This window comes from Chroicocephalus ridibundus, chromosome 9 (assembly GCF_963924245.1).
Source record: "Chroicocephalus ridibundus chromosome 9, bChrRid1.1, whole genome shotgun sequence".
Taxonomy (NCBI): Eukaryota; Metazoa; Chordata; class Aves; order Charadriiformes; family Laridae; genus Chroicocephalus; species Chroicocephalus ridibundus.
This window is the reverse complement of record NC_086292.1, coordinates 46,928,296-46,950,673: the sequence shown is the minus strand read 5'-3', so window position 1 is coordinate 46,950,673 and position 22,378 is coordinate 46,928,296. Positions and strand designations below refer to the sequence as shown.

Below are 22,378 nucleotides of genomic sequence, written 5' to 3'. Positions count from 1 at the left end.
GTCCACGTATCACTGAAGGACAAAACAAAGTTGTAAGCAACAATTTTAATTCCTGAAACAAATCAAAAACATACAGGTCCTTTAGTGTTTTTACAAAGGCTTTCCTAAAGGATTGAATTAATTTTGGTGTAGAACAGAAGAGGGAAGGTTGCTTTGCTGCGAGACTAAAAATCAAAGACAAAAACCACAAGATGCAATACTAGCATTTGAGCGTATAACTTAAAAAGCACTAAGTCATGTGAACAATCACTACCGATTACATCAAAAATATTATACATTTTACTTCTTTCATCTCTTAACATTATAAGATAGGCTGGGCAAATACCTGGCACCAAAAAATTGATGCATGATAGTTCCAATACGTTAAACAAAATGTACTATATTAGAACATTAATATTTAAAAATTTATGTCGACTTCTCATCCAAATTCAGATGGCTTACCGCTTCCTAGAAATCCTGTTTACCCTTCTGCAAAAATTAGCAAAGTACTGACTTCACCTTCTTTCACAGTATTTGAGGTGACTCAAACTTACTCCTAATGGAGAGGTGAAGGGAAGGGCATTATCTGATATTGCATTCAGATTACTGTAACAAACTAGTGTCACATTTTAGCAGAATCTCCCAGCAGTGTCATAAAGTGTGTCCCAGTTTTTCCAAACCGCTCCTGCAAGGGCTTCTTTCCCCCTCCCCAATGTAACAAGTCACTCCAGCACCCAGCGGGTTTCAAACACCAGCAGAAATCTAACACTGACCTGAACGGAACTCCCGAGAGTCGTATGGGGAGCTAACAGTTTATTCACCCTCTACTAATTATTAAGCTTCATTTCCCATTTGTAGAGTAGCATTATTGTAAAATCTAACTATTGGCAGCACCTGCATTGCTGTTTTAGTTTCTAGAAAGAGCAATCCAGGTGCTGCTATATTTGCTATACATTTTAATTGAACAAGTGTAATATACAATTCATTTCTGAACAGTATGCTATCCAAGTCCACACAATGTCCATCAAATAAATCAACGGGATGTTGCAATAAAATACACGATCTGATTTATCTAACAAAGTTCCTCATCACGTATCATATCCGAGATAGATCCAATGCCTTTAGTATCAGACTGAAGCCAGGGGCAATCGTAAGGAAATAACCAAGTGTGCTTTATGCGGGTGAGCATTCTGACAGTATTTAATGGTTTGCAGCATCTGCTTGTCGAGGCCAGCCTTCTTCCTCAACGCCAGAGTCATATTCTTCTTCAGATGAATCTTTAGTGGGAGCCCTATAATTAAAACGAACTGATCAGATACTTTAGAAATTGAGGAAGAGAACGGAGACAGTTTCCATAGCTTCTGGTTAAACATGCCACCTGCAAAGTGCCCCAATGACAAATATTCCGACAAGCATGCATCTGCTAAATGACCACCTGATCTGAAAGCGGTGCTGTGCAGACCTACGCTGCTACCAGTAGGCAGCCTCATTACTGAAAATCAAAAGGCTACTGAATTCAGTTAAGTCATTTGATTTAATCCATAAATTGTAAATTCCCAGCAAACATGAATGCTGGTGCTCTACAAAACCACTGAAAGCGACCCTCACTGTAAGAGTAATATTTTTCCACTCCCTTTGAGACACTAGGTGTGCTGAGCCAAGCTTCAGCACAGACACAAGATGAATACAAAGCATTCATCTTGTGTCATCTTTCTCAGCGGAGAAAGTTACTCAAAAAAGCTGCCAGAGGTGGAAACCAAGCCAGAGTTCCTAAATTTCAGGCCTGTGTTTTTAAACCTGATCCATCCCCTTTCAACTCCATCCTTTGTTCACTAAAATTAAGGTGTTTTTTTTTTTTTAAATCCAGATTTGTCCAGCGATCTCAACGTTACACCACATCATTACTGTAATAAGATCTTTATATTGTTAAATTGATTATTTTAACAAGAGTTCAGGAACTCAATAGACGTGCCTTTGTGGCTCTCTACTGCTGCGAGCGCAACGGAGAAGAAAACTGCAGCAGCCTGGGGCTTGCATAAAAAAACCCCACCTCAGTGGCAGAAAGTAGAAGGAAGAAGGAAAAAAGTTCCATTTCAGAAATTTCAGTACAGTCACAATTAAACTGCAGATTTTTACTGTTAACTTATGAAGCTTACCATTTACTTCTATTTCTACAGGTAATACACACACACACAAAAGGCTTAAAGTAACTTCATATGTAAGTTTATTTTAAAATTTCTATTTAAAAACTAAAGCAATACAAACCCAAAGTTTCTAGGACAGAATAGGCAGCTGTGTACAGTATACAGAGAATTGGATCCTTTTTAGGTTGTGTGCATGGTTTTGTGTTTATATGTTTGTCCCTATAGCAAACATCAGAATACCTGTCTAGCTGTATTACTCGTCTGATATTTCCATTATTGTTTTACCTAATGTATCCTGGCTCTTTTTTGCCTTCTACAACATCTTTGTCAACTTCCACGCATACAATGTCAGAATTGGGCACTTCAAACATGGGCTCCAGTAACAGCTTTTCCTACAAGAAAAGAGAGGAAAAAACATTTCTGTACGTCCCCTCTTCTGCATAACAATATGGTTAGCAAGTGATTTTCAGAGTAGAGAGTTTTCTTGGAAGAACTCTGAATATCCACAGTTTTAGAAAGAGACATACTGTATCCACATAAGACCCACAACTGAGGTTTTAACAAAATTGGCACGATTAGGTCCATACACACAAATGCGGGTAGCTTCATTTACTCAATACAGGACTTGGTTTACTCACCATTATAGATCGAAGACCTCTTGCACCAGTTTTCCTGTCCAAGGCCAGTCTGGCTATAGCCTTCAATGCATCTTCAGTTACATTTAATTCACACTACGTAGAGAAAAATGGTAAGCTTAGTTAATTATTTCATTTATAACTCAACAGTGTTCACTGCGACAGTTCAAGCGTTACTGAAATAACAGAGTAGTGATTTTCCTGTTAAAGACCGCAACGTTTAACACTCAAGAGCCATACATAAAGCCTCATCTATGTTTCATTTTTGACTAACATTACCAGTATTGACTATGTCCCTTTACCTACAACTACTCTAAGTACCTCTACAGTACTTGAAGTGGCTCCTCATGCCTATCAGGCAAGGTCACGGATGTTTGTTTGAATGTTAAGATGAAGAGAAGCTCAATTACTTCCAGATTACTTGCCCCAGTTACCCAGCCAGTTTTTAACAAGTTAGCTTACTTTTTTTTTCAGGGTGGAGAGGTGCACATGTGGGGGAAAAATTATTTCAACTGATATTTTAGATCGCTTTAACACTGCATTTATAAACAAGAATATTGAAGAATCATCAAATGAAAGTTCAAACCTTATCCATGCTGAATAATGCCTGGTATTGAGGAACGACAGCATTTCGTGGCTCAGTAAGAATCCGTACAAGGGTTTTCTCATCTAGACTATGCAGAGGAACCACAACGGGCAAACGTCCCACAAACTCAGGAATCATGCCAAACTCAATGAGATCTCTGGCTTCCACATGACGCAGCAAGCGATCCTTTTCTTCAATATCTTCATGGGGATCGGACTCTCCACTTATATTAGCAAGATCAGCTGCTGCTGCAGCCCTTCTGCCTTTTCCCATGTTAGATGGTGTCCCAAATCCTAGATACTGCAAAACAAACACATTATACTTACAGAACTATAATAGTTAAGTTTTCTTTATGTAACTAAATTACATTCTATGTGCATTAAAAAAAAATCTGGAGTGACTGATTTTGTCATTACATATTAATTCAAGCTCAAGAAATTACTTATAGTAATATTAGACTCCTTGCACACAATTGGTTTCTTATACGTTTACTTCCCTCAGTTAAGTATCAATACATCAGCCTAAGAGCAAGTTTTTCTTAAAATAAAAAAAGGTTACTAACATGTCCTGGTAAGTTTACAAATACCAGTGACACTAAAAAGGGTTCTTCAGAAGCAAAGCAAATGCAGGCAAGTATGTTTATATGAAAAGCTACACAAATTATCATAAACGCTAATTTGTATTTCAGCCACTCCTCTGTTGTTAGAAACAAGATGCACATTTTCTAAGAAAGCTGCAGCCAGAACAACTCTGTCCCCAGAGTTAAATATAAAAAGAGAGTTAATATAAAGAATAGTGAACTGCATGACTGGGTCTTTTAAGATGATGATACCTTTTAGCACCATTTGCTCAAACTACCTGAGTATCATCAACAGTAAACCTTTGGATATCAGCAAAAAAAAAAAAGCTTTTTCTCAGTTTCATCCTATTATAACTGCCAGAACTGTTTCACATATTCCGTTTTTAAGAAACACAGGACATAACAATAATGTAAAAAGTCCACCATTTAAGTATGGATAGCAAGTCCTCTACCAAGAGCTTTCAACCTTTTTTCACCCTTCTATTTGTTTCCTATTTGCATATGCTAAAAATTCCTCTCTGGAAGCAAAGACCACTGCAAGCTACTTAAGCCTACTAACAATAGGCTTGTTCTTTGCTACCTTTCTTAGACGTGATCTCAGGTTTCCAGATAGCAGATGGAAAACCACTGCTCTACAAACAAACTTAGCGGGTTTACAAATATAGCAAGACCTTTAAGAGTCAGTACTGTTAACAGTAATTAAGATAATAATTTCTCAGTTCAAATACAGCCTTGATGCACTCACTTTTTCGTTTTTCCTCCTGCTGATAATTCTGTCAAGACCATTAAAAGCACCAGAAGCTACAAAGAGGATGTTTGTTGTGTCAACCTGCACCGTTTCTCCACGTAGTTTACGAGAATTCTTTTCTGGAACGTTTACTATTGTGCCTTCTAGTAATTTTAATAAGCCCTAAGAAGGAAGAAAGAAAGAAGCAATACGAAATTCAACTGTGTAGCATCATATAAAGCAGCACGCCATACTGCGCTTACTATAAAGTGTTTTCACATATCTGTGAAAGTAACAGTAAGTGTCTAAAGAAATCAGTTTTCCATACGAGACAATCCCACTCAAGGATAGACAAAAATTTTCCTTTAACTTGACTCCCATGCACATTGAGCTGCACGTAGTAATGAGTTGCTTTAAGAGTTTTATCAAAATGGAAAGTGTTATCTGTTCTTGCCTACATTATACAACTTGCTAACTGAATGATGCAAGGACATTTTTCAATTAGAACGTTTCTACAAAACAGCCTCAAGTTGCTTTTGAGATTTTTTTATTTTTGAATGAAGAAAGTAAAGAGGAAAGATGAGGGTTTCAAAGGTTAATAATTAAGGAGATGAAGAACCACGACCGTATACACTCCCATGCTATTTGTCATATGATAGGGTGGTATGTAGACTTGATGGGCTGTTTGCTTATGAAGTGGAAAAAAAAAAAAAAAATCACTCCACAGAAGTACTTACTTGTTGAACACCTTCTCCTCCAACATCCCGTAACTGATGAATACCAGGAACGCTGCCAATCTTATCTACTTCATCCAGAAAAACAATTCCTGCAGTTACAGAAAATGGACTTAAGGACATCTCCACTTTTTAAGAGAAGAAAGAACTTATACACAGGAGGGAAGAACATAATTTAAGACAGCAGCAGTCTGTTCTGCTTCCATGCTGTAGATTGCAAAAATGTATGTCATCTTGTCCAACTATGGACAAGAACAAAAACTACAAGATATGCTTAGAGCTCTGTTGGGGTTTATTATTTCTGATTTAAAGGGTTAAAATTCATGTATATGCAACAGGAATATAAATTTCAGAAATACTGGTGGTCTCAAAGTTTAGAGCACTCAGGCGAGTTTAACACAGTCTATCAATGAACTTCAGGAAACATCTTGTAAAAGCTTACCTTGCTGAGCTTTTTCTACATTGTAGTTGGCATCTTGCAGGAGTTTCGCAATCACAGATTCAATGTCTTCCCCAACATAGCCAGCTTGAGTCAAGGTAGTACAGTCACAGATAGCAAAAGGTACATCTAAGCATTTAGCTAGAGTCTGAGCCAGCAAGGTTTTACCTGATAAAATAAAAACCGTTATAACTACGATACATTTCTCTAGACTACACAAAGCCAAATATTTACCATAGCATCATAATTACTGTTATTACACCTTTTGAATGATGCCAGCATGTTCATATATCCCTATAAGAATATTTTCCAAGAGAGCTAGTTTTCATAAACAGCTGTTTTTACATTGGCAAGCTGCATTTCTGAACTAGACTAATAGTACACATTTGAGGCAGCTTGACATGCACACAGTATCACAAATAAAATGTCAGACAATATAAAAACCAGAATACATGTACTTGCATAGATGAAAGATTAGATAAATCAGTAGTCTGTTGCACACACTCAGGGTGCAGCGCAAAGTCCAATTGCTCCTGCTTCAAAGCCGGGGAGAAACAGAATTAAAATATGATTTAGTGAATGTTCTCCCAAATAGTCTGCAAAATGCTATCACTTCAGCACAAACACTCCCATTTCTTAATGAACATACAAGTATAATTTCTCTATTAACCCCACTGCAACTGATTTGTCCCAGAGATGAAACAACACTTTTTAACTGCAGCATCTCAGCTTGCCTTCTAAAGCAGAGGAACTTTAAATGTATTTTATTACAGCTTAGTGACAGTTGCATCTTTTAATGAGTCAGTAAATATAGGCATTAAAAAAAAAAAAGAAAACCACATGACTACACCTCCTTCCTTTTCAAGGTCATTTAGCTCAGCTTGTTACCATGGCATGAAAGCACAAAAAATCCCAGTTGGGAATTCAGAGTTTAGCGTTTTATACACCAAATTGGAATAATCACAAAAGAGGAAAATCACTCATTAACGATCAATCCTCAGAAAAATCTGACACTTATAAAAAACATGCAGCTGCATACCTGATCCAGTTGGTCCAAGCAGCAAAATATTACTTTTTTCAAGTTTTATGTCATCACTGGGTGAATCTAGTACTTCTCCTCCCCGTTTTTCCTGAGGTATCTGCTGGTTCATTTGTTGCTGCATCGATGCTCCTAAAGCATTACCGTGTGGACTGATTCCAGCAATCTGCAGTAGTTCTGAAGAGAACAATAACAGTACTGTTAGAGCACTGGCAAGGTCTGCCATTACCTTAAATACACAGAAAAGCTTGGTTCTTCTGTTTTGTTCTGCAAACCTATAATTCTACCCGTACAGAAGTTTACAGATAGGACTGCAACAGAAACATAGCACAATTATTACAAAAACATGAGTTCAAATCATAGTTTTGCACAAACATATATTTGCATGTATGAAAAGAATTTCCAACGGTACAGTGGGTTACCTAAAAATATTCCTCTACATTAAAAACAAGAGAAATTTTCAGTCCTTACAAATTAACTCATTTTAACTGTATTTTTAACATTTTTTTTAACACATGAGAAGATATAAACCCAAACTGTTGATCTCGATGATGAAAAAGTACAACTGGTATACTATAACAATTACAGAAGCAATGCACAGCTCTACTCTCAAGACTTGGCCTAGTTCAGTTGCTACAGGTTTTGTCTCTACACATGGATATGGAGGTTGAGCTGGATTTTCTTTTTTCATAGAGCTAGTTTTAATTGGCTTGCAGGGTAGAATTTTGAAGATTAAGAAAACTGGTTTGAAGAGGCATAACTGGGATTACAAACTGATCTACACTAGACTAAGGAAGAGGTTCGATAGCCAGCAAGAGTTCCCGTGGACTGAAAATAAACATAACTGACATCACGTGGAGAAAAAAAAAAAAAAGGCATTCTGAGGTTCAAGGTGACAGTGCCTTTTAAGAGTCTAAGTACCCTGCAGAAAACAGTTGTATAACTTCCTTTATTATCTACCTCACATCATATTCTGTATGGCACTACCAATATAATCACATCTCAGATCTCACTGAAAAAAAAAATTTCCATTACACTTGGTCTATGTGTAGGACAGATAATTATTTAACCAACTTCTTAAAAGGTATTTTTACAGTTTACCTGCTTTTCATCTACACAAAGAGTCAAATCCTAGTCACCTCTGTTAAAAACCCACTCAATGCCATCAAATTTACTTGCAGAAGAAAAGCAAACAGGATTTTATTCAGCATTTCAAACTAGCAGTCACTAAAGACTACTCTACATTAACATCAAAAGAGTAGATATTGCAGAGGAGGACATGAGGAGAGAGTTCACTTACTTGTAAATCTGTACTCATCCTCCCGTCTTCTGATTTCTAATTCTAAGAGAGAGGATGAAAACAGTAATAAAAAATAAGTTTATAAAAGCTTATAAATTCTCCACCTCTTGCCCTCTTCTGAATACATCTCATCACGGTGTATGAATGTATTTCTAACAAGAAATCCCCATGTGAATTAGTTTTTATTGCTGTCAAAACTAACCCAAAACCCAACTTGCATACTTTTAAAACGACAGCAAACTTTCTACTACTTAAAACAGTAACAATCTATTACCTCAGGTTAATTTTAATTTTAAAATCACTTATAGAAGGGGAAAAAAATGCAATAATATAATTTTGTTGTGAAAAGGCTTCCTTAAACTCTCACATCTATATCTGAGTGTTACAATGTAAGGTCTCACATATCTCAAAGTACTATCCCTTATAAACATTCACTGCCAGTCCCTCTGGGTGTGCACCATTTTATCTTCCTGGGGAGGGTCAGGAACTTCCCAGTGCCAGGTACACCACTGCTCTCCTACCGTTACCAGGACGGTGCTACTAATATTCCCTCTCAGTTAAAATACTTCTTTATGTTAATTCAAAAAACAAAGATTTCTGTTTGCTTGGTATGCTATTTTTTGCAAGACACAACAAGACACCGTTAAAAAAAAAAAAATCAAGGTACACTTTGAATCAGAGACAGTAACTTAATCCTATTTCTAAAAATAAATTAGATCAACATAGCTACGCACTTAGTCAGTAGCAAAAGTACTGCCAAGAGTAACTCCATCTACACTTGTTAGATATGGAACAATACTATGGTGACCAACAGATGCTGCCAACAGCAACAAGTGAGGTTAGAAAGACCAGCAATTCCTCAAATTACCTATGCAAAATATTGTCTTCACGATCTGCATTGTTGCTTGCAGATTAAGCAGCAGATTTACCATTAAGCAGTAAATGAGATTAGAAGGAAAAATTTAGGAGGCTCACGTTATAAAGCTAAAGGAAAACACCTAGTATGTGTCAGTAAAAAATGCCAAACGTTTAATCCAGCAGGCAATACCCATGGCACCATAAACCTTCTGGATTACTATTTAAATAAATCACAGAAGTCCACATACAGTGAAAGGTAAATTTAATAGAAATTCTTTTCAATTATTTCAATTACAGAAATCTAGTGCCAAAGTAAAACCTTTCTCAGGTTTCTTAAGTTAGGGCCCAACAACCTAAGTTGTCTTTGACCAGAAAAATACCAAACGTCATACAAACCTCTTGGTGTTAAAGAAGTCTGCTTTTCAACTTCTGCTTGCTGTCTCAGGTTAGCTGGGATATTATTGTAGATTCTCTTGTAATGATTGTACACAGCAACTGAAAGCACCTTCTTGGCAAAACACTGACCAACAACGTATTTGTCGAGGTAGTTATAAATCTGAAAAATAACTTCATCTTAGTAACACTTCTACAGCACCTTGCAGCAAAAAAGAAAAAATAGTATATTTTGCCAAAGATAGACTGTGGTCTAAACCAACCATTACAGAACTGAGAAACAGAAATTCAACATCTAAAGTACAAAATATACTGCTGTTGATCAGTTTACTTAAAAACGTGGCGCTTAAACAATCACATTGTGTCTGTCAGTTCTCCCATACTAATATTTAAACCCATTGTCAATTTCACCCAAATTTATAGGAGGAACAAAAGTTTCAAGAATATTTAAGGTCTTACAACAGGGTCTCTCCAGGAGCCACACGCAGCTTCCGCAATCATTCCAGTCCACTAGGAACTGAGAAACACAATCAGCTCCCTCACTATTCAGGAGGGAAACCAAATGACTTAGGATGGGTCACGACAAAAGCCGAATCGGCCACGGTCCTCACCCAGAAACAGGCCAAATAAAAGACTGAGCAACTACAGAAAGCAACTGCTAACATCAGGGCACAAAATATGAGGCCACAGCAGGAAATAAAAGATACCACAGTTGGCAAGGGTTGAGGTTAGCCTCAGGGTCACAAGGAGAATATGAAGGTACTGGACTTCAGTCACAAGACAAAGCCAGAGGAAAACAAGCCCAACTACTTTTATTGGATCTACTCATTCCTTTACAGGTGCTCTGCTGGGTCACACAGCTCTCGAAGGTTTAATCTTGAGCTAATCGAAGGTTTAATCTTGTCTGTTGCTCTGTCACAGACACACCTGACAGAGATTAAGTAGTAAAGCATTTCACCATGCTGAAATACAAGGCAACACTGAGGTGGAATTAACAGCCATACCTTTTTCGGTGGAGGCGGCGGCTTCTGTTGGAATGCCAACTTCACAGCTTCTGCTGCTGACTCGGGCTCTTTAATGATGCTCTTTTTTGTGTCTGCCTCTGACAGTACAACAAAAAAATGGTGACACTTTTCACACTTCACAAAACGTGTGGAAGCTGCAGAAAAAGTAGAACAAAATGGTAAGAGGAATTGCTTAGACAGCGTTCATTCACCATACTGGCTCATCATACACAGGACAAGCACCTGTAAGACAGCACAGCCACCTCTGTGTTTACACAACACTTCCCCTTCCTTCACCTTAGAAGATTTAAAAGCAATTGTTGGCCTATGAAATTTGACACAGAGGGAATGCAATTTACCCAAAAAGCCACAACACAGGGCAGCAACCAAACAAGGGATTAAAAAGCAAAAATCTATTTTGTACTTATTTGGTAGCACTACACTTGGAAGAGGAAACTCTGCAATTCAGAGCAATGCAAAGTTTATGAGGGCTTCTAACTATGCAAGAATTGTTCCTAACTCTCAAATTAGCAGGCCAAAAAAAAAAAAAAATTGTGGTTAGGGACAGACTAATCTGAAGTGCGGGAAAGGAGTCAACAATATCACAGGTAGCACGCAGCAGGCTCAGGAAAGGACAGATGTGGCAGCTCCCGGTCTCTGCATCCCACTGGCTGCGGAACACTCTGGAGGATGCTCGAGTCACCTCGCACGGAGCGCAGCAGGGTCACACAAAGGGCTCACCCCAACAAGCAGCAGCTGTGGTACGCAACAGATGATCAGGACTTTGATGTTTTGCAAGATCTTTTGCTTATTTGTTTTTACTGTCAAAAGTGGAACAAATTTCTTTCAAATTCCACTACCACTGGCTTTGTGAACCATGTCTCAAGAAATCACATTATCTACAAAGACTGGTTTCAAAAGCCTGCAAACTAGAACTTACACTGGTTTGTTGGGGTTTTTTTTTCCCCCTTTGGAAAAGCAAACTTTAAATAATCAAAAATAGACAGTAGAGAAGAATAAATTTGTAATTCAAAATAGATCTTTTCTGACCATATTGCTTTACTATTACATGCAAATCATGCGCAACAGGACTGATTTAAAATAAATATATTAGTAAAAGTATTAAATTAAAAGTAAAGTGAATGTAGAAAAACAACCACAGGAAAAACTTCAAGGTCAAAACTTCTGAAATTCTACGAAGTTTTTAAAAAACGGCTTGAACACTGCAGTACCAGCCGATTTTAATAACAACCTCTAGTAATAAACAAGCTGCTTATTTATAACTTGTTGTTGCCTCCCATAGAGCTGGCATCAGCAAAAAAGGAGGGGGTTCTTTTTTTTTTAATATTAATATTAACACACCTTATGACTGGGTAAGTAAGACCAGCAAATTATTTTAATAATGTAGCACATAATACTGTGACCATCACAGCTTTATTAACTCTACTCCAAAGAAAATTTGTCTAACGGGTGAAAAGGTCTCCTGACAACACGCCAAATTACTGTTATCTGCCTGATGGGAATGCAATGGAGAACCACTTGCATGCAGCTGCCCCTCTCACAGAACTATCATTTAGCAACAACACTGTAGGGAAAAAAACCAAAACTTTCTCCCAACGCTCACTCAAAACACCTCTGATATTTCTTAATGACTCCAGTGCCATAAGGCTGTTGCCCTTCCTTTTGCAACATTAACAGTCAGCTTTATTAGGATGCAACAGCCACGAGAATACTTGCTCCCTTTATAGATCCACAGGAATGGTTAAAAAAAATAGAAAATAAAGAGCAAGCTACAAGAATACTATTGTGCATCTTCAAAACATCATTCCCTGAAAATAATTATTGTGCAGACTACACTTTTATCAATTACTCCAAGCAGCACAGAGGGAGGTTATTAGAGATCTTCCTAATTTTCAGCAAGACAATAAGATCTGTGGTTACAGAGAAACTCTGATATGTGGGGTGCCCTGGGGAGGAGACTTGGTTATGAAAACACAACTGTGAATTTAGCCGGTTTCTATCACCTACACTGCACTCAGGAAAAAAGTACCAATATGAGTTTTAACAGAACAAAAAAAGTTTGCAAAGTTTGCTCTGAAATGCAAGAAAATTAAGTTTAAGTGCTGCTATCTCCCTTAATAATGAAACCAAGCATTCAAAATTGCAAGAAATTTTGCTATTCTTGAACACTGGCATGTTTTTAGATGTTCTTTTAGCAAACACATAAAAGCACAGCAAAGAGCCTTCATGTCAAATTACCTCACTGTCATTAAGATATCTGCAAATATTTACAGTGCGGTAAAATGCAAGTCAAGTGTTGTTTTTGATTCAGGCAACATTACCACAAAGGCTGCATTTGCAAAGAGATTTCTGAAGTCCGTATGAGCTGACCTCGCCAAAGAGAAACATCGGGTTTTTACAGTACATACAGGAAGCCAAAACAATCATAGGATTAGTCTAAAAACACTTATAGGGTTGAGATAATGGGCTACTATTAAACCGCTATAAGGTAAAAAGACATGAGGAAAAACAGAGCAGGGAAGCTTGTTGCCTATTAAGTACATACAGTGGCAGGGAAGCCTTGCTTTGGAGGATGGAGCTAACCTGATGGCATTAGGTAGAGACAGTAAAAGCAGCGCGTAATTAAGGCTTCTTATGTCAATCAGCTTTAAAGCTATTGGATTTCACTCTACATCGGAGGCTCACATCTTATTTCACTGATCATAAAACTCTCCTTACAGAGTCTCACAAGCGAAAGCAATACAGGAACTGCTGAGAAAGTGTGTCAAAGCAAAATTCCTTTTGGTTTCTGTCACATTCTTCCTTAACTGTTAATTACTGGAAAGCCAGAGCCAAGCAAATCCTTGTGCAAGATTTGCAAATACAAAGTGAAGCCCTGTTAAAAACAAACTCCGCTGGACAACCAGCCTGTCACACTACCACTCAATGGCTAATTACAAATTAATTTACTAATAAATGTGGCTTTTTATTCAGTATTTTGTTTCCCTACTCCTCTCAAAATGACTGGAAAAAATCTAATATTTAAAAGTTGAAGTAAATGCTAATTGCTCATTTTCCTTTGGCTTTAGATACTTACTTAAGGTTCTGTAATTCAAACCAGAACTGAGTGAATTTGTAATTTTTCCTAACTAAGCAACATCAAAGGCTTATCTGAAAAATCAAGTTACAGCACGTTTAATACAACCTGCAATCCATTCATTTTGGGCATAACTGGACAGATACATTCCCCTCCCCCCCCATTTGGTTTTTAAAATCGTTTTTAAGATAATTAGAACTTAGCTCTTCTGTTTGCCAGCTGCTTTATATTCTACAATTTGGCTGGGAAGCAGCGTACTCAAATTAACAGACTAAACCAGAAAGACACAGGTCCAGAGAAAACTTGACCGTGACTCACAGAAATTAGAGCAATTACAATCTTTGCTTTCATTTTTGTTAAGTTACCAATTAATAGAAAACCGATGACTGCTGTTCTCAAGATGAACAAAAAAGTCTGCTCCACTCCATTATTTGGTGTCACTGTGCTCACTTTGAACTAGTAACAGACTTCATTTAACATCTGTAAAATCCTAAAGCCTCAGAGCAAAACATGCAAGGGTGAGAAAAGTAGATACATTCAATTATTCACAAGCAGACTTCCTTGTATTTTGACTTTCAAGCTGCTGAGAAATCTGACCAGCTGCAAGACTGGTTTTTTTGTTGGTTTGCTGTTTGGGGGTTTTTTTTGTATTTTTACAAGTAAAAAGTGAGTTTCCAGTTCCAAGCTCTTACAGTACCTGTGCCATTCTGGTGCTGAAAGTCAAGTGCGGTATCACTACTTGTGAATTTGAGATGCATACACCAGACATTTTCTCCCATGATTCATGCCTATGAATGAATCCTCTTCCTAAGCAAGTTTTCAAATATGCTTAAAGATCCCTAGCGACACTGACAATATACTAAATCACATCGCTGCTTTCCAGGGATACACAGTGACTCTTCTAGTCTGGGGCAGTGCTTGAATGTTATTTCCAGATAAAAGCACAAACTCCAGCAACAGAGGGAGCAAACACACCAGTGAAGTGAGAGAGCTTCAAAATATCTCTGTCTACTCATGGATCATCTGATAAGAAGGTAAATGAGGTTAAAAATCCTTCCACTGTTTCCCACCACACCCAGTCCAGGGAGAGGTCAACATATTGAACACCACACAGGATTGTATTTCCAGTTCCATCAGCTAGTGCCAGATTTTTCAGAAAACCTTGTTGCCTATAGCTTCAAACAAACAAAAAAGCTTATTATTTCTGGGGAAAAAAAAAAAGAAAAAGAAGCTGAGGACTGATCCTTTTTTCCAACATAAATAAATATATTGTTATTCTAGAATTGTCTTGTGATTCGTAATGCTTGATCATTTTTATTAAACAGTATTTTACATGAGTAGCAGCAAATAATAGCACATCCGCTCATTATTTTCACGAACTGCGATACTAACAACTGTTGAACAAGTTTATGCTGACCTTGTCTTAAGCTTCTTAGTGCACAAGTCTGATTATGACTTGATACTTCCTCCTTGAGCCTCCCTGACAATGGGTATTTGCTTTCTGACAACTGTTCTCTAGGCTGGTCTCATTAGCACTGAAATAAGGAGAAACACCTCCAAGTCTAACAGAACCTAAAGCATAACTGGCATTAATCTGGACTGCACTTCAAAAAAAGGTTGCTGTCGCTGCTGTACATCGGGCATCTCATACATTCTGGATTTTCTACTTGGACTTTCCTGCCTGGAATATATTATGAACCTGACATCACCATAAAAGATGACTCCAGTAAGCCATCTGTCATATAGTTATTCCTTGGCTGGATAAGTACTCTGGTTACAGTACACACAGGAATCAAGTTTTATTATTTAGTAAACAAAGGACAGACATTACAAACCTACATATATATATACACACATATATGAGTATATACATAATGGACAAAATGAAATATCAGTAGTTAAAGTGGTATTGTTTATGTGAGCACCTCTTCAACTGTAACAAAATGTAACAAACTATTTTAAAACTGCATGTTCACAGTTGAAGTCCAAATTCCACTACCACATTCTGCTCCACCACACATCACAGACGTTACACAAATATATTCACAGAGACGATAGATACATGCTTAGGCCAATGTGGCCAAACTAAGCATAACAAAATTTTTGACATTGTGTAATTAGGTAGGCTAAAACTTAGCTATCAGGACTATGTTAGATCACAAATATAATCACTTCTGTGTCTATTTAAAAGAGAAAGTATTCATTAAAACTTACACACAAAGGTCTCCACGTGTGTGCACAAGTCACCACACTTTGGGCAGCGCAGCTGGTTCCCTCCTTTCCCAGAGCTTCCAGAGCTTGACTTTTTACCACCCCCCTCACCGACAGACTTCTAAAAAAGATTTCCAGACAATTAGCCCCAAACAATGGAGCTGTTACATCAGACATTTAGCAGTGTGTTTATGGAATCCAGTAACATGAGTATTGCAATAGATGAATGACAAAATAACTATTGTCAGTCCGGATTTTGCAAAGGCTTTGAAAACTTAGAGCAACACGGTATAAACATTTTGAAGCGTACACAAATCTGTATTTCCCAGGTCTGCCAATTTTGGATGCCCATGGAAGAGGCATCGCATATCTACATTAGAACTGCTTGACTGGCACTACAATAATAGCAAGCTGAACAGCGTCAAGAATGTTTTTATATTCCAACATAATTTATTCTAATCCCAGAGAAGAAAACAAATCATACTTATAGAGAGAGTAATTTCATAATCGCAACTGTGTTGATTCTAAGGGTTTCTGAAGCCACAACTCTTCTCGCATCCTTCACAGATGTAGCTATGCTGGCAGATGGCTGTAGGGTACATAAGGCCTATAAAACAAGCATCTCAGAAATTGCTTGGAAATATTTTATTTTTTACTTCTAAGGCAGTGTTCCCTGCAGAAACCTACTTGTCTTTCTCCGTATTACCCTGCTTAGTTGGTGTTCAAGGTTAATATTTTTTAAATCTACATCCATTCTATGCTCTTCGTACTTCAATTAATAATAAAAGCTATCATATCTTAGGAAACAGCAAAGATCTCTCTTCCCTCTTCTAAGATAGTTCCCTATTTTTTTAAGATCTGCTTGCCCACTCATTTCTCCTTGCAACCTTTCTCAAGAAAAAAAAAAGCCTATTACAAATTTTTATCTTTGTTCCCTTATTTTTTAAACAAGTTTAATGTGAACCTTCAGAATAAACCTGTGTCATCTGGACAGTTCCTCAGATGTCACAACACACCATACTAAGGCAAAGTTATTGCCTGTGAACTCTAAAAATCTTATTTGCTGACTAAAGAGCAGTTTTATTCTCAGGTAATCATTTATCTGAAGAAGCTGTTTATTAACTATAATCATAGAGAAAGACTAGGACAAAAATAGGTTACAATTTATTAACAAGAACAAAGCTAGTCTCCTCACAAACTTGTCTTGCTTAATGCAACTACCAAATCACTGCTGAAAGCAAAAACATTTTAAAATGTACTTACTTTAAAAAACCTATAAGGGAGTAGCAGGCTTTTGAAGAAGAACAGTTCTGATCACTACTCTCTACTGAGATCCTGAAACCTGTTGTGGATTTACAACATTCTACAAAGTTTTCAAGTGTCCCTTTACGCTAGGCAAAAAGGTTTATAAAACTGGGAAAAGCATTATGGAATGCTCATAGGGTTTGTCTGCTAACATATTCACAATACAATTTATTTTTTCTTCACCGTTAGCTGTAGTATTTTGAAGGATCAGAAGTGTCAAGAGTTAGCAAAAAGTTCAGGAAGATTCTAATTTTAAGTAAGGAAAAAAAATCTACTAAAACATTCAAGAAACATTTTATATAAACTATCAAAAAAACTAATGCATGGAGATTACCTTGCTTCCATCTCCAGAACCATCCTTGCTTGCACCATCCTTTGAAGCAAAATAGGCTGGTGTTTCTGAAAAGTTTCTAAGAGGAATTCGTCTCAGGGAACAAGTTTCAAAAGTCCCAAGTTTTCCTAAAACAGGGATGCGTGTACGACCACAAGTAATACCTAAAAACAAATGAAAACATGAAAATAAAAAACTAAATTTCATGAACCATTAGACTGTTGGGAAAATGTTGCTGACACTACAGTCAGACAATAGAGCTACCTCGTTAGCATTTGACTGTGATGCATTTGGTTGTCACTATATGCTGAATGCACACACCTCCAATACACTGTTTCATACTTTCACCCAACTCTTTAGGGACATCACTAACGAGCCAAACCAATGTTTTCCATATGTGTAGTATGTTCAAAACGCAATATTTATGTATGTGTTAATTAGCTAAGTTCTGGATGTCAATTAAAAATACTCTAGTTCTAATCCCAATGCCACCAAACCCCAGAACTGATTTATACTAAATGGGGCTCAAAGATTTTGGCAACAGAACTCAACTCTGAACATTCAAATTTCCGCTATCCAAAATAACTCGGTTTCACCACCTTAGTATTCATCTCATTAAAAGCTGCCTGGATTGTTTCAAAAACGACCCACGTCCTCTAACAGACAATTCAGAGTCCCATTGTGTCATGAAATAGGGAACATCCAGGTTATGAAACCGGTCCTCAGAACAATAAATAGAATCAACATCCAGCACTTATTGTGAAATAATTCAACCCCTGAAGTAAAAGACAGACCTTTGAAGCACCTCCTCATTACACAAAAATTCCCAAAGAAGTGTCTCAGATCCATGGACTGCACATCTGGATTTGGCTTTCTCTTGTGAACTCTACTAAAAACTCATTTCCAGGAATTTGAGGTACCACTTGACAAAAAAGTTGTCATGAGAAAGGCAGTGTCGTATTTGGCATGTGCTGACAGCCAAGCACAAATAAATTCAGCATAATCTTAACTCTGTTGAAATACCTTATTGACAACATCAAAAAAAAAAAACCTCATTGAGAAACTAAACAGCCTTTTCCTCCTCTTGCAACAGCGGGCAGGATTACATTTCATGACTAGGTATGATGTGAATCAACATATGTCACGCTTGTGATTTCAACATCGAGAAGAGCCTGGAATCCGTATCTCTTAACCTCATTTAAAGTGACAAATTTCGCAGTTACTCTGTGTTTTTGATAAGAATTCTGAGACTTACTGACAGACAAGTTACATAGTAACAATGACAATTAAAAACTTGCTGATAATACATGGTTTTACTGTTAGAGAGATGAGAGAATCCTATAGAAAACTCCAAAAACTCTTCTAAAAAAAAAAGAATAAAAAAAGATGGCAAGAGGAGTACAGTTCATTTGCTCTGAAAGAGGTAACAATGACAACTAAGACCTGGAAACTTCATTGAAAGAGGACATTTAAGAAAATTCGCCTTGCTACTATGACAGGAAAACAGAAAAATAAAGAAGAAATCATTATGGACAAGCCTAAATTTACCAGGAAAACTCTCACAGGCTTCTGCAAAGCCACAACCAAAAAGACAGTATCAAATAAGATTTGAAGTTGTTTTATTAACTTATATGCTGTTTAAGATTACTGAACTTGAAGATGATTTGCAGTTATTTTTAACTTGACTAAAAACATAATCTTTTAAAAATCTGTAATAGCATTACTTCTGTCGGTAAACGTGAGGGAGGAATAATGATCAATGTGCTTTCCAATTTTAAATGCCTCTGCTGAGTGTCACTGCAACCCAGCAAAACACTTTAGATTACACAGGACAAACTATGGAAATATCACAGTAAACTTAAAAATACTGGCTCACTTCCACAAGCAGTTGTGTTCTTTCAACTGAATCTGCAGAGAACTCTGAAGACTATGTGCGCCAAGTGCACTTGTCAGTGAAGAATAAGCCGTGGTGAGTGTTTACAATGCAGTAGCTGTCCTGCATTAATTCCCTCTCTTGGGGGCTTATTCCTCATATATGGTTCCTTAACCAACATTTATTTTACCAGTTCTAAAGGGAACAAAGAAAGAAACCTTAAAATAAAAAAACCAAACCACCTCACCTCCCCTGAACAAAACCCAGTCACACAACTCTCCTGCAATACAGGGATATTTTGCCTGTGGAGAAAGGACAAAGCACTAATGCAGAAACTCAAACATTTTACCACTAAGCACTGCACACGGACTAAAGATCATTGATTTTAATTCAGAGCAGCCCTGTGATACAGAAAACGCACTGGAAACTGTATTGGATGAACTACAAAACTATACACAGTGCTGAGCACTGAGCCAGTAAGCCACATTACCGACTGTGCCCCGTCCATCGATCAGAAACACTGCAGCTGGGGGGCTTCACCTCCAGCGTCTGACGGGATGCTGGCACCAGAACCATGCTGGCCAGCACCATCACACCCAAACTGTAATGCTTTTGTTGCTGTTAAATTCACTCTCACTAAAGTCTTAGCCTGTTGGGAACATTAAACTCACCCTGCTACACGTGCTGAACTCTAAAGCGTGTAGATAGGCTAAACCAGAAAAGAAAAATCATGTTATTGCTACATCAGCTTGTGGCTAAACATGAAAAGCCTTGTCCCTGTGCTTTATCATGAGTGATACTGTTTTTGACAAAATATCATTGTACAATTGAAGAATGAAGCAGTAAGAAAGTTATAGCAACTACTTTCTTGCATAAATAAGCCCAGAGGCAGATCTTCAGACAAAATCAACATCCCAGCCAAACACCTTGCAACTTGCTCTGAACGATCCAGATCCTGATAAACGCTCGAATACGTGACAGCTGGCTGGCACAGCTGTATTTGCTCACACACACAACTAGCAGTCAGGGCATAAGTGGTTTTTTTGAAACAGTAAATTTAAAGGACATGCACTTAACATAAGAACATTGATGGCAGCAATGGCATCTATCCAGGGTCTTCAGATTAGTGTGTTGAGAAATACTGGGAGGCTCCTTTACACCTTATTAACCTTTAATTGATACGTGAGGAAAGAAATACTGACTTCTGGGCCAACCTTCGGTATCTGGGAAGAATCTAGTGCCCAAGAAAGCAGCAGGGAGACTGTGACAAAAGACAAGTCCCCTCTCTGTTCCACACAACACTCATTCAACAAGACTGATCCACACACTCTAAATATCTCCAGTTTGTACCAACCTGGAACAGCAAACAAAGTACCTGCACAAGACATAATCTGTTACAACAACAAAAATGCACCAAAATAAGATTTAATTTTTTTAAAAAATAACTTTCATGGAAAGCTGATGCATAAATAATCTTATTACTCTGTATCTGTGTTTTAGTCTCATTTGTTCTTTTACATACTCATTTTTAATCTTAGTTCTTACAAAACCCCCACAAATTTTAAAAAAGATAATTCTAAAATTAATCCAGAATAAAGTTACTTGCTTTAAAGCTTATTGTTTCCATGGGTTTACATGAGGCCAGACAGGCTGGAGTTGAAAGTACTGGTTTAAACCTTTCAGCACAGGTGACGTCAGAGATGTAAATGTAAAGTCAACTGCAACGAGTTAACTCATCTCTTGAAGGCAATAAATCATCTCTGACTCGTCAGGCTATTGCTGAGCACAGAACGATTCAAAATCTTGTTGCAAATGCGGTAACAGCAGAAATTTTCAGCCTTTCACCAAAAGCAGCACTTGGTATGTCAACTCTCACTACCCACCAAACCAGGATGAAAACGGCAATAGTAGTAAAAAAGTACCAGCCTCCCTCAGCTTCAACTTCCAGTAAGCGTCTGCACAGCCTCACCCTTCTACTAAGTTGGAAACAATTACTTTTTGCTAACTGAGCCCAAGCCTTTATGAAAAATATTTCAGGTTTAGGTTGTAAAAAAGGCAGGCTTTTAATCAGTCAGCTAATTAAGCTCGTTTACTAGCACTGCAGGGTAACTCAGGCTGAACAACTGCTGCTGAAAATCACTCCCGTTGAAATAAACTCTATTCTTGCATTACATTTCCCAAAAGATATTCCAGTGAGGGCTAATTTTCCACAACTTTGCACCATGTAATACTGCCCTTAATCCTGACACACCACCGGCCGGCCCCTCACACCCCCCAGGACAACACTAGCAAAAGATTAATAGGGGAAGAAAAGAAAAAAAAAAAACAAAAAAACCCAACAACAATAGAAAAAGGCCGAAGCAGATACCCGTTGCCTAACCGAAGCCCTTATCGCAGCGCCGCAGCACGGAGCTCCCCGGGCCGGCTGCCGCTGGGGCCGGGCCGAGAGAGCTCGTCTCCCTGCCCCGGGGAGCGCCTCCGGAGCGGTGCTGCTCCTGAGAACCAGCAGCAGCGGCGGTCTGGGGGGGGCACGGAGCGCTGACAGCCGTGCGGCGGCCGGCGGGAAGGGGGTTTTCCCCTCAGGGGAGCGGAAGGGCCCCAGGACGGAGGGCCGGGCCCGGCCCCGCCGGGGAGCAGCGCCAGGCCGGGCGAGGGGAGGACGGCGGTTACCTCTCCGGGCGCAGGGCAGCGTGGAGCCCAGGAGGCGGGCGGCGGCGGCGCAGCTATGGCAGGCGGACATGGTGCGGCCGCGGGCCCTGCCCGCTCCCCCCGGCCGCCGACTAGGCCTCGCTGGCGGCGCCGCTCTGCGCCCCACCCGCGCCGTAAACACCCCCTCCCCCCCGCCGCCGCCTCAGTGACGGCAGCGCGCCGCAGCCCGGCGTCACCACGCACACCCAGCCGGACTACCGCTACCAGCGGGCAGCGCGCGGGACGCCGTGCCCGCCGCTCTCCTGGATGCCGCGCGAGGCACTGTGGGAGTTGCAGTCACAGGGGGTGAGGGATGCCGGCGGCCCCGCCGCGGTGCACCATGGGAAATGTAGTCCGTGCGGCGACAGCCCCCGGGTCTCCCTCAGCCTCCCCTCGGCTCAGAATTTCGGCGATTTAATTCCGCTTCCCAAACGCAACGTGAGAAAAATGTTTCC

General features: G+C 38.8%; 1 protein-coding gene across 2 annotated transcripts; it reads right to left on the bottom strand.

Moving 5' to 3' along the window:
* Positions 1-30: 30 nt before the first annotated feature.
* On the bottom strand, positions 31-22,089 carry CLPX (caseinolytic mitochondrial matrix peptidase chaperone subunit X). 2 transcript variants are annotated; one of them, XM_063346863.1, is made up of 14 exons: positions 21,906-22,089; positions 17,366-17,526; positions 15,730-15,847; positions 10,419-10,573; positions 9,418-9,577; positions 8,164-8,205; positions 6,864-7,040; positions 5,828-5,992; positions 5,389-5,477; positions 4,670-4,834; positions 3,345-3,644; positions 2,762-2,854; positions 2,409-2,515; positions 31-1,270 (listed from the first exon to the last, which is right to left on the bottom strand). In XM_063346863.1, the coding sequence occupies exons 1-14, from the start codon at positions 21,973-21,975 to the stop codon at positions 1,180-1,182; spliced, it is 1,893 nt and encodes a 630-aa protein (XP_063202933.1). In that variant the 5' UTR covers positions 21,976-22,089; the 3' UTR covers positions 31-1,179. The 2 variants fall into 2 exon arrangements, with proteins under 2 accessions (XP_063202933.1, XP_063202934.1); XM_063346864.1 differs by lacking the exon at positions 8,164-8,205.
* Between the last annotated feature and the right edge of the window lie 289 nt (positions 22,090-22,378).